This window comes from Prorops nasuta, unplaced genomic scaffold, assembly GCF_024137725.1.
Source record: "Prorops nasuta isolate Cenicafe-Biocafe unplaced genomic scaffold, Cenicafe_Pnas_1.2 PNAS00475, whole genome shotgun sequence".
NCBI lineage: Eukaryota > Metazoa > Arthropoda > Insecta > Hymenoptera > Bethylidae > Prorops > Prorops nasuta.
This window is the reverse complement of record NW_027117271.1, coordinates 3,490-15,341: the sequence shown is the minus strand read 5'-3', so window position 1 is coordinate 15,341 and position 11,852 is coordinate 3,490. Positions and strand designations below refer to the sequence as shown.

At 32.6% G+C, this 11,852-nt stretch overlaps 2 protein-coding genes across 3 annotated transcripts; both read left to right on the top strand.

Moving 5' to 3' along the window:
* The first annotated feature begins 7 nt into the window (after window positions 1-7).
* Window positions 8-2,344, top strand: LOC136785541 (mRNA cap guanine-N7 methyltransferase-like). Of its 2 annotated transcripts, none has more exons than XM_066746610.1 (9): window positions 8-32; window positions 212-346; window positions 430-504; window positions 569-758; window positions 832-1,088; window positions 1,146-1,327; window positions 1,434-1,643; window positions 1,711-1,913; window positions 1,987-2,344. In XM_066746610.1, the coding sequence occupies exons 1-9, from the start codon at window positions 30-32 to the stop codon at window positions 2,028-2,030; spliced, it is 1,299 nt and encodes a 432-aa protein (XP_066602707.1). In that variant the 5' UTR covers window positions 8-29; the 3' UTR covers window positions 2,031-2,344. The 2 variants fall into 2 exon arrangements, with proteins under 2 accessions (XP_066602707.1, XP_066602708.1); XM_066746611.1 differs by lacking the exon at window positions 8-32 and adding an exon at window positions 39-87.
* A 604-nt stretch (window positions 2,345-2,948) lies between these two features.
* Window positions 2,949-11,168, top strand: LOC136785540 (DNA topoisomerase I, mitochondrial-like). Its single transcript, XM_066746609.1, has 11 exons — window positions 2,949-3,357; window positions 3,612-3,657; window positions 4,449-4,815; window positions 4,916-5,217; window positions 5,316-5,452; window positions 5,537-5,740; window positions 5,990-6,157; window positions 6,229-6,326; window positions 7,056-8,480; window positions 8,561-8,710; window positions 8,798-11,168. Exons 1-11 carry the CDS (start codon window positions 3,316-3,318, stop codon window positions 8,898-8,900), a joined length of 3,042 nt encoding a protein of 1,013 aa, XP_066602706.1. The 5' UTR covers window positions 2,949-3,315; the 3' UTR covers window positions 8,901-11,168.
* The last annotated feature ends 684 nt before the right edge of the window (window positions 11,169-11,852 follow it).

Here is an 11,852-nt window from a genome sequence, read left to right as displayed (position 1 = left end):
AGGTTGGTAAATTAAATGGCCTAGAGACGATGGTAATCAAAAACAATGTTCTTAAATAAAAACCAAAATTTTTGAACGTCATATCTGGTATTTGTTGTAGAGAATTTTGTGACTCTATATTATAAAAAATTTATATTGCACATATTTAAATTTAAAAAGTGATAAACAAAAAGTTACTTTATTGAGGTTATTTATATTCTGTTTATATCAGGAAAAACTGGAAATGCCTGAACCACCGGAAAAGAAAAGCGAGAGTTTCGAGGAGAAAGGTGAGGTAGAAAAAAAGGAGCATCCTTCAAAAAGTGTTGAGGATACTAGTAATCACAATCCAAGAAAAAGAAAATTAGTGAGTAACTCTCCTATTAATTATACTTTAGCTTGTTTCTGAAAAATGTAAGATTTATAATTTAGAAACTACTTTTCTCTTAGTCAAGTGAAGAAAAAGAAGATTGGCCTATTAATACTTCAGAACCAAAAAACAAAACATTCAGAGAGGAGGAGGCGGTAAACATTTTTGTTTATAGTTTCTTGTTAATGAATATTATTTAACATTTGTGATTTATAACAGTGCAGCAGTGTTCCTTCAGACCTATCAACTGGCAATAAGACAGAAGTAAACACTGAGAAAATAGAAGACAATACTTCCTTGGTTGCAGAGCACTATAATGCTTTAAAGGAGGAAGGGCTTGATCAAAGAAATAAAAGCCGTATTGTGTATATGAGGAATTTCAACAATTGGATCAAGAGCATGCTTATTGGTATAGTTGATGTGTTAAAGGTTGTTTCGTTTAAAAGTGATTTGATTATTATATTAACATTTTTTTCCATTAGGCGAATATGTAAGGAAAGTAAGACAAAATATACCGCATGGATCACCCTTTTTAGTCTTGGATATGTGCTGTGGAAAAGGTGGAGATTTGAATAAATGGTTAAAAGGAAATATAACACATCTAGTATGTGCTGACATAGCAGATATCTCAGTAGAGCAATGTGAGCAACGATATAAGGATATAGCAAAGAGAAATTCAAATAATAGAGGCTTTTTACCTGTATTTAAAGCAGAGTTTATAGCAGCTGACTGTACAAAGGTAGAAATTTGGACTGGACACTATAGTTAAAACTTTTATTAATACATAAAATTTTAGGTACGTTTGAGAACAAAATATAAGGATCCTAGCATACAGTTTGATCTTGTTAGCTGTCAATTTGCATTCCATTACAGTTTTGAATCTCTTCCACAAGCAGAATGCATGCTTCAAAATGCTAGTGAAACCCTAAAACCTGGTGGTTACTTTATTGGTACAGTCCTAGATGCATACGACCTAGTGTAAGTAAAACTTTCTATTTTAACTACTAATTTTACATTGTATTTGCTCTCTTCGAATGTTATTGAAATATTATGATTCTTTTGTGAAGATTTGCTTTTCCTTTAGTTCTAGGTGGCAACAATCAGACTCTAATAAATTTGGGAATGATGTGTATAATATTGAATTTTTATGTGATAAAGAAAAGCCACCACTTTTTGGAGCAAAATACAATTTTCATCTTGAAGGAGTTGTCGACTGTCCAGAATTCTTGGTTCACTTACCTACATTAGTTAAATTAGCAGAAAAATTTAATTTGAAATTAGTAAAATTTGAAAGGTAATTGATTTACATAATAAATAAGGCCTTCTAGAAATTTAATGCTATTGTAAATGATTTTCAACAGATTCGAAGATTTCTATAAAAACCAAAAGGATGAGGGAAGAAACTTGTTAGGAAAGATACAAGTTTTTGAAACATTCCCTCCTTATTACGAATCCCCTTTGCTTGGTCAAAGAAATGATTACCGACACGCTGAACAATATATGCAAAATACTAATGGTCATCGAAAAATTGGAACTCTCTCTCAATCAGAGTGGGATGTCATTTGTAAGTATAAAAAATAAATAATTTTCAGTGATTTTGTATCAAATTTAATAATAATTATGAACTTTTTTTTCAGCTCTATACTCAGTATTTGCTTTCCAAAAGGTGGTAGCTCAATAATGGAAGGCTGGAAGAAATTAATTTAAACATTGTAAAGCTTTTGGCAGTACCAAAGTTTTACTGACTAATCAATCATGAGTAGTTCTAGAATTCACAATTTATTTGTATAAATATTTTTATCAATGAAACTATACAATTACAATCAATTTGTACCATATATGTATATGAATAAGTTGACTTAATGCTTGCATGAAAAATGTTATAATACTATTGAAATTTAATCATGGATATGATTAACGTGTACATTAGAAAAGAAAAATCAAGACTCTGTTATATTGTAGCATGCTAAAGAAACATATACTCCTGTATGTTATTCAATTTAAAGTTAATTCATTTTCAAATATTCTTTATTTATTTCAAAATTTCCCTTACCTGATATTAAACTAATTAATAATTATAATTCATGGTTGGTTTCTCATTATTCTATTATTTATTTAACTTATAAAAAATTTGGATACTATCTATTTAGTGGAATTAGTATTACAATTTTTTTACCTGACATACAATGACCGACTGTAATTTTCGTGCCATAAAAGAAAACAAGTAATTTGTACTGTCATTTTCTTAGAGCAATCAGAGTCTAAAAAAATCGAATAAAGGTAGGTCTACAGCAAAGTATACCATCTTAAATATAACTGAAACCTGTAGACTAAAACCATTAGATTAATTTTAATAATCTGAAAGGTCAATAAAGTTTGAACATATATAGTCATTCTTTCAAAAAGTACTCTGCATTAAAATATTTCAATCTTTTACTATTCACTGCTATTTGAAAAAGACAAAAAGCAATTACATGTTCCAAATTCCCAACGTGTTAAAGTTGAGTTAAATTCCTGTACAGTAGCACAAAATAAATTTTTCCATCTAAAAAGTAGGAGGAGCTAAACATAAAATTTTGCATACATATAAATAAGCATCAGTACATTCAAACGGATGTATTTTTCCATTAAGAAGCATCATTTTTCCAATGTAGATTTAGACATTATTGGACTATGGATAGAAAAGATTTAGCTAAATTTTCTAGAAAACAGGGAACACTAGATAGATATAATATAACCCCTGCCCAAAAGCGAAAGCGATTCTTTCGCGGTATAGTACGAGTGGAAGAGGGCGGGACTTGTCGGTGCATGCGCGATAAGGTATTTCTGATACTTAGACGCGTTCCCGGTAGGAGCTGGGGGACTCTAAAGCCGTAGCAGGAATCGCACGACTGTTTCTCTACGTTCTTCGCTAACTCGAGCACTGCCAGAACCATCGGATCGGAGTCTCGTAAAGCAGGCAGGAAATGGAAGTGGAACAACCGCCTTCCCAGCCAAGTCTCGATCACGTAAGTATGAAAATCTGTCGAGTCTCGGAAAATGAAAAAGGTCTGCGTGCTCGTTTTCCGGCGATCTCGCCTTACGAGACGGCTTTCCTCTTGGCACGGACGCGAAATTTTTCTAAGTCCCAAAATGGCGTCTGCGGCTAAGTCCTGCCAGGCAACGAAGTTGCCAGCGTACGGACGCTCTCTCGACCCATCTCGAGGCGTCTTTCTCTGATTCTACCTTTTTTTCTCATTGTCTCTCTCTTATACATTTGCAGGAGACCAAGGCCAAAGAGAACAGCAGTGCAGCAGGCAACCATTCCGGTAAAATTTTTATATCTAACATTATTATGTCTTTTTATCTCTTTTGCTGTCTCTCGCTTCTTTCTTTATTACAATCTTTCCTTTATCTCTGTTACTCTCTTATTCTTTCTCTGCTTCCCCCTCTTTACCTTTTACATGATTCCAATCCAAAAAGCTTCTTTATTTGCAAATTTTTTCTTTGCGTCTCGTTCTTTAGTAAAAAATTGTGCCGCGATGGCAAACTACGCTACACGTGTTAACTTTACCTCTCCTACCTCTTTGTCATCCCCGCGGTTCCCTCGTCAATTCCGCAAAATACAAAACCGACGACCAATACCCCGCCGACTACGCCACGATTGATCTCATTGATGAATTATAAATCGCATCCAGAGTAATCGACCTGCCAATAACGAGACTTCATTTCCATTTCCCCCTCCTATTTCTAAATTTTACTCTATTGTTCTAGTTTCTTTTTTAAGTACAATTAATTACTGTTCTTATAATCCTGTTATTCATTCAGCTTACGTATAACGTCGCCTCTCCTCCCTCCTCTTGTTTGTAAAATCTCTATCATCCAAAATTACTCAAGGATTAACAGGTTATTATAGTGTTTTCAATGTTTTTTTTTAAACTTCCTGTTTAATCACAAATCTACATGTCAGATATTATAAAGTTTTTACAAGTTCATTTTTTCAATGTTTTTTAAGCATCAAAGTTAATAAAAACTTAATTCAATTTTACATTTGCTTTTAGATTGAATTGAATTAGTTTCTTTCCTGGATTACTTATCATAAAAATATGCCATTTTTTAGATGCTCACTTGAATGGGATGTCCAATGGCTTTGACAAAAAGAGGGAGCACAAATCAGAACACAGAGATAGAGAAAAGGATCGATCCCATAAGTCCGAGCATAAGGAAAAGGATAGAAGCAAGGACAAAGAAAAGAGTCACAAAAGTGAACACAGAGACAAGGATAAACACAAACACAGCTCTAGTTCCTCGAAAGATAAGGACAGGCATGACAGTAGCAGCAAGGACAAGAAAAGTAGTTCTTCGTCCACCAAAGAGAAAGACCATAAAAGCAGTAGCAGCTCATCCAGCAAAGACAAAGATAAAGGCAAAGATAAGGAACATCATCATAAATCCAGCTCAAATTCTAGCTCGAAAGATAAAGAGAGGTCAGCTATTAAACAATTTGGAATAGATAATTAGGTTTTTATTTTCAGCTTGTTCCAATTCTTAATATCATCAACAAATTTCAATACAAATTTCTTTCAGACATCATAGCAGCACTAGCAAGGACAAGGAGAGTTCAAAGAGTAAAGATAGAGAAAAAGACAGGCATAAGCACAGCTCAAGTTCCAGTTCTCGGGATAAAGACAAGGACAAAAATGTATCCTCCAAGGATAAAGAAAAAGACAAAAAGCATAGCTCAGAAAAAGACAAAGATAAACACTCCACTTCTCATACAAATGACAAGGACAAGCACCGTTCAGAAAAGGAAAGACACAGTTCATCTAGCAAAGACAAGCATAGACATGAAAAGGATAAGGATCGCCACCGTCATGACAAAGAAAAATGTATAATATAATATTTGATATAAATTATGAGATGTTCATATTAGAATGTAAAAGTTTTGGTAAAATCAGATACAGTGATATTTTTTTTTTTTTTGTAGCAAAACAAAAAGAGGACAAAGATAAGAAGGAGAAAATTAAGGAAGAAGTTAAAGTGAAAGAGGAAGCAGAGGTGAAAACTGAGCATCTTTCTAATAAATATAATAGCATTCATAATTTGAAGAGAGAAATGAAAGAAGTAGGTTATTTATTATTTAGTTGAACAAGAGTCAACTTGGTTTTAGTAATTACTTGTCAATTCTAAAATAATGTAAAATTCTAGGAACCTATTTCGCAGATGGATATGGATGATGAAGATGATAGTGGTGGTGAGCAACGGCTTTGTATCACTGGATATGAGGATGAAGATGAGATGAAGGAGGAAGAAGCTAGCATGGACTCTACTGATGGAAATGACACAAGGCTTTCCGAAATGCATAACACTACCCTGAAGACGGAGGAGGATTCTGACGAAGACACTCCATTGGTAAGATAGCTTTTATAATCTTCATTTGTTTTTTTTTTCTGTCATGGTTCTATTAACCCTGAAATTATTGTATTTAAACAAAGTTGATACAATACTGAATGAAGTTTTAAATTTCTAGTCCAATTTTAAATTTCTACAAAAACCAGTACAAATGTTATTAGATATATTTTATCCCTTAGAGGTTTGTTTTTTTAAATAAGCTGTAAATAGTCTCATACGTAACTTCATTTTTGTCCTTAAATTTTATAGAATAATAGATCTCTATCCTTCACAACTGCAAAGAGAAAAATAGATTCTGATGAAGATGATGATGTCCCATTGTCTGCACGTAAAAAGGCCAAAAAGGAAACTGTAAAGGCTAAGAAAAAGAAAAGAAAACACGACGACAGTGAGGACGAGTATGATGAATCAAAAGAGGTAGTTTTTCTTCGAATTACTTTTTTGTCTAAAATTGATTCTACTGGTTAATTTTTTATTTTTTTTCATAGCAAAAACCAAAAAAGAAAGTCTCAAAAGCTGCGAAAGGAGAAAATCCGAGTCCTAGAAAGAAAAAACAGGAAGAAGAACAGCAGGAAGTCTGGAAATGGTAATATTTTTATATATGTATATCTGTTCCGAGTCGCGCATATAGTGCTTAAGGTAAAGATATTATGTTACGTTTATATAATGCATACGGTTTATGCATATTCATGTGTACCGTATTTAAATTCTATGGAAGATTCTATGTGATCCGTACGCAACTCGAAATTCATCCAGAATTTGCGCGCACTTCTGCGTGACTCCAAACGTATTCCAAGATTTTTTAACCTATTTTGAAAATAATTTTACTAAGATATGATTAACTAGTTTACTAAGCTTCCTTTAATATTGCAAGAAATAATCAAAAACGAGCCTAATAAAACCAAAAAAGTATTATCATATTTTCAACAAAATAGTAATTAATTACAATCTTCATATATATTCTATGCGAAATTAATTATGCAGTATTAATTCTGATAGTTTAAGTTTTTACTTATTTCTTTATTAAGGAGGAACATTATACGTCAATAAAGTGATAAGAATTAAACAGTGTTACGATCTGATGGGTTTTTCCATGCGTTTTCTGATGTATCCATTGGGAGTCATAGTGGCAGTACAAAACTCTTATTAGATCGCAATATTGAAATTAAATAGTTCTTATTTAATCCACGGAAATAGCCGTGGGACACAAACAGTATAACCATCGCTGTTACAACCCCACGACATAGTGAAAGCTTTAATAATATAAAGCGGAATTCTACTTATATGATTAACAAATTTTCAAATTAAATTTCAGGTGGGAAGAGGAAAAAAAATCAGACGGAGTGAAATGGACATTTTTAGAACATAAAGGGCCAGTATTTGCTCCTGCTTATGAGCCTCTTCCACCAACGGTAAAATTTTATTATAATGGTAAAGAGTTAAAGCTGAGCCAGGACACAGAAGAAGTTGCTACGTTTTATGCAAGAATGTTAGATCACGACTACACAACAAAGGAAGCTTTTAACAATAATTTTTTCCACGATTGGAGAGAAGTCATGACGGATTCCGAAAGGACCAAAATTACAGATTTAAACAAATGTAATTTTAAAGAAATGCATGCATATTTTTTGCAAAAAAGTGAAGAGAGGAAGAATATGACGAAGGAAGAAAAAAAGAAGATCAAAGAACAGAACGATGAGATCCAAAAGCAATACGGGTTCTGTACCATCGATGGACACAAAGAAAAGATAGGTAATTTCAAGATTGAACCACCGGGATTGTTCAGAGGGCGTGGGGAGCATCCTAAAATGGGAAAGCTTAAAAAGAGAGTAATGCCCGAGGATGTTATGATAAATTGCTCAAAAAACTCGAATATACCGAAACCTCCAAGTGGTCACAAGTGGAAAGAAGTTAGGCATGATCCTGGTGTTACTTGGTTAGCTTCTTGGACTGAAAATATTCAAGGTCAAGCCAAGTATGTCATGCTAAATCCTTCGAGCAAACTTAAGGGTGAAAAAGATTGGCAAAAATACGAAACTGCAAGAAAATTAGCAAAGTCTATTGATAAAATTCGTGCTGAATATCGAGCAGACTGGAAGAGCAAAGAAATGCGTATCAGGCAACGAGCTGTGGCCCTGTACTTCATAGATAAGTTAGCTCTTAGGGCTGGTAATGAAAAGGATGAGGATCAAGCGGACACAGTAGGCTGTTGTTCGCTTCGAGTGGAACATATCAGTTTGCATGAGCAAAAAGATGGCAAAGAATATGTAGTGGTTTTTGATTTCTTAGGTAAGGACTCTATCAGATACTATAATGAGGTACCTGTGGAAAAGAGGGTATTCAAGAGTCTTCAGCTTTTCATGGAAAATAAATCTCCTTCCGATGATTTATTTGACCGACTAAACACAGCGGTAATGAACAAACATTTGAACGAATTAATGGAAGGTCTTACTGCTAAGGTATTCAGGACATATAATGCTTCCTGGACACTGCAGCAGCAATTAGACAAATTAACAAATCCAGATGACACAGTAGCGGAAAAAATTTTGTCTTACAACAGAGCTAATAGGGCAGTTGCTATTCTGTGTAACCATCAGCGATCGGTGCCAAAGACTCATGCAAAATCTATGGAAAACCTAAAGGCCAAAATTGATGCTAAAAGAGAAGCCATTTCCGAGGCTGAACTTCAAGTTAAGGATGCTAAACGGGATGCAAAGCATGGTTCTGTTAAAGAGAAAGTGTAAGTTTTTAAATTTGAGAAAATAGTACCTGTCATAATTTTCTTTTTCATTATATTTATGAGTATGTAATTGTTTATAGTCAATATGAGAAGAAGAAGAAACAATTGGAAAGATTGAAGGAGCAATTAACAAAACTGGAAGTCCAAGCAACGGATAGAGAAGAAAACAAGGAAATTGCTTTAGGTACCTCCAAATTGAACTACTTGGACCCTAGAATTTCTGTTGCATGGTAAGTTATCATTGTTTTTTTTATATTTTAAGAGTATATGGTTATTCCTCTCTCAGATTAAGGTTCAAAAACATTATTTTTTTACAGGTGTAAAAAATATGATGTTCCCATAGAGAAAATCTACAATAAGACTCAAAGGGATAAATTTAGGTGGGCGATAGACATGGCTGGACCTGACTATGTATTTTAACCTTCAAAGAGTTAATGAAACTAAGGAGATAACAGCCGTGATTTGTATTTTAGTGAATTTTTATTTTAACATCGTGAGGTAGAGTAACTATATAATTTTCTACATTTTCAAGAAAAGTAGGGTGAGGGAGAGGGGGAGAGGGAAGAGAAAAAGAAAGAGAAAGAGAACTGTTCGAGATGGGTACATATTTTATACAGAGTGATGCATTAAATTTTAGTGAGAAGAGCTGTATATTTTGAACGTTATTAGAGCAAAAAGAGGCGTGCATTCGCTTCGTGATTTTTATGTGAACAAAAAGGGAATGAAATGGATGCATCGATCGAAAATAGGTAGCCCTAAAGAAAAGCAAGAAAAATTCATTTGTGTATTAATATTTTTGCGATTTATTGAATCATTTAGGTAGCTTGGTTTCATATTAAATAAAAAAAACGTCGAGTCTGCGCGATCCACAAACTTGGAAGGTATAAACTAATGTAAAAAATTATAAAACTGATGCTTTCATGTTTGAATTGATCGAGATTCGATCGAAGAATTGTATATAGGATAATGGCGAATGCTGGCCTCTCTATCGTGTCAGTGAGCCCTTAAGCGAAAAATTTGATTTTTTTCGTTTTCTCTGAAAATTGTATTCACTAATGTATCATGCTTCGTTCTTAAGTCATTGATGAAAACCAACCAGTTTAAAGATGGCTGGTCGTGCATTTGGTTTTATTACGTGGAAACTTTCTTAGTCCCTTTAAATTGTTTTCATTAATGTATCATAATTCACTCATCCACAATCATTCTATTAATGTATTTCTGCTGTACTGTATATCACGTTATTGGGTATACGCACTATCAAATGAATGGTAGCTAGCAAACTTGACTAGAACTAATTTCATCAATTATGACTATGTGTAACAATGATTACTTAAGTAAAATAATCATTTTCGATTTATGTTTTATAAGACACTGTCTAGATTTAAATAATAAATGTAAAAACAATGCGTGCTTTCAATTTCTCGAATGACACTCGTACACCTTAACATATAAATGGCTTGTTAGGTAAATCAGACACTTATGTATTAAAATTTTATATTATATATTTTTTGTGTTTATGTAACAGACAACACCATTATGTTCAATGAGCAATGATGGGTCTGTCAAAGTAGGAGCACACTGTGTAATAGTAGTGCCAATGAGAGAAAAAGTTTTTTATAAAAAGGAAATTGCATATTTGAAATTTCAATGCCTGTTTCTGGGTTACCACACACACACACAAGCTAAGAAAATAAAATTAATTAGGTCTTCTAAATCAACGCTGAACTAGCTGTGAGAAGTTGAGCTGATAGAATTATGTTAATTTTTAATTTATGCGTAAGGAACTTGAATGAACTGTGCTATATACTATTTATCGCAGAATTTTAACTATTCTGAACCACTTTCACTTTATATATGCATAGGTAGAAATGATCATTTATATATTCATCGAATCTCTTTCTATATAAATGAAAAACCGTCTAATAATCGATACAATATTTGTTTTGTATCGCATATTAATCTTCGTAGAGGAAAACCGCTTTGAGCAATTTGTTTAATTATTCATTTCAATTTTCGAAGTATAATTCCATAAATAGAATAATGTACAGATTAGAGCTTCTTCTGGACAAAACTGCCAACTCTTACTACGACCGAATTGTTAATTATTACAGACCTGTTTCTCGATCGTACAAGTGTATTTAGAATTTTAGAAAATATTTTTGTCATTGACCACACAATTGATTATGAATGACTAACATTAACTGGCTATTTATTGAACTATTATACTCGACGTATTACTCTTAGTAATTTTTATTATAATTTATACAAATACCCTTTAAAGCTAAATCGATGATTGTTAAAGCAAAACTGGTTATTGGGTGTTTAGGAGTTTAATTAATTTTTACAAGGCAATAAGGAGAACAGACTTGAATGAAAACATCTAGTTTTGAACATGTAAACGTTGATACTTTTTGCAATATAAAATTAAAGAGATCTATTCCTTATTAGTAAAAATTTAAATAGAATGCGATGAGTGCAGAGCTCATGGAATTTAAATGTATTGTACATGTATGCGATAATTATTTTTTTTTTTCTGGAAAAAAGGAATAAAAAAAAATGTATGAATAATGCAATTGGTGTACTTTGTAATACAATTGGGCCTGCACAAAACGAAGACATATGTATGTTTAAATATTCACTTCTGTACGTACTGAAATAATAAATAGTTTCGTACAGGATACAACAAAACACCTGCATTTTTAATTTCCTATCCTTAAAGATTGACTAATTAAACAATTGCTGTAATTCACATTTCAGCTTTACTTGCATTGGTTTATTATTCATTGGGAAAGTACAATATTAGAATAACATAAAAATAACAGTTAGTAAAAAATTGACTTTATGTACAAAGTGTCTGATTAACTTATGCTAAGTCTAAATTTTATACAAAATAAATTATTTTAAGAGTGCAATTCTTCACACATTTTTTATCCAGTCCTTAGTCGAAGTTATTGAGTTTTAAAAAATCGTTAATATGTGTGTGTGAAAACTCCTTTTGCTGGAGTTATCTGTTGATTTTCATCTATTTGTTAGACATCGATTGAGAGATCCGGGCAATAATAAAAAGTTTCAAAAGAATTTTTAATTTTTAATCAGCTTTTAATTAAAGCGTGTATAAAAGATGGTATAAGAATTTGATCTAAAAATTATTCGCTCTATATGAATTTATCGATTCAGCATACGTGTTAACCGGACACCTTGTACATACATGGTGTTTGCTTTCATCTGCTATGGAGTATAGACGTCAAAATTCATTTATCTCCGTAACTACAGAAGATTTAAACTTTTTGTTTGAAACCGTTTTGAACCTACGTTTTATTTAGATGCTTCAAAATATGATGTGAAAAAACGATATCTTTTATAGTTACGAAA

Bases quoted from the DNA above. Each gene is read 5' to 3' on its own strand.
- LOC136785541 (XM_066746610.1), top strand. The intron at 347-429 runs GTGAGTAACTCT...CTTTTCTCTTAG, and splicing joins ATCCAAGAAAAAGAAAATTA to TCAAGTGAAGAAAAAGAAGA. The intron at 505-568 runs GTAAACATTTTT...GATTTATAACAG, and splicing joins CATTCAGAGAGGAGGAGGCG to TGCAGCAGTGTTCCTTCAGA.
- LOC136785540 (XM_066746609.1), top strand. From the start codon at position 3,316: ATGGAAGTGGAACAACCGCCTTCCCAGCCAAGTCTCGATCAC. The intron at 3,658-4,448 runs GTAAAATTTTTA...GCCATTTTTTAG, and splicing joins TGCAGCAGGCAACCATTCCG to ATGCTCACTTGAATGGGATG. The intron at 8,481-8,560 runs GTAAGTTTTTAA...AATTGTTTATAG, and splicing joins GGTTCTGTTAAAGAGAAAGT to TCAATATGAGAAGAAGAAGA.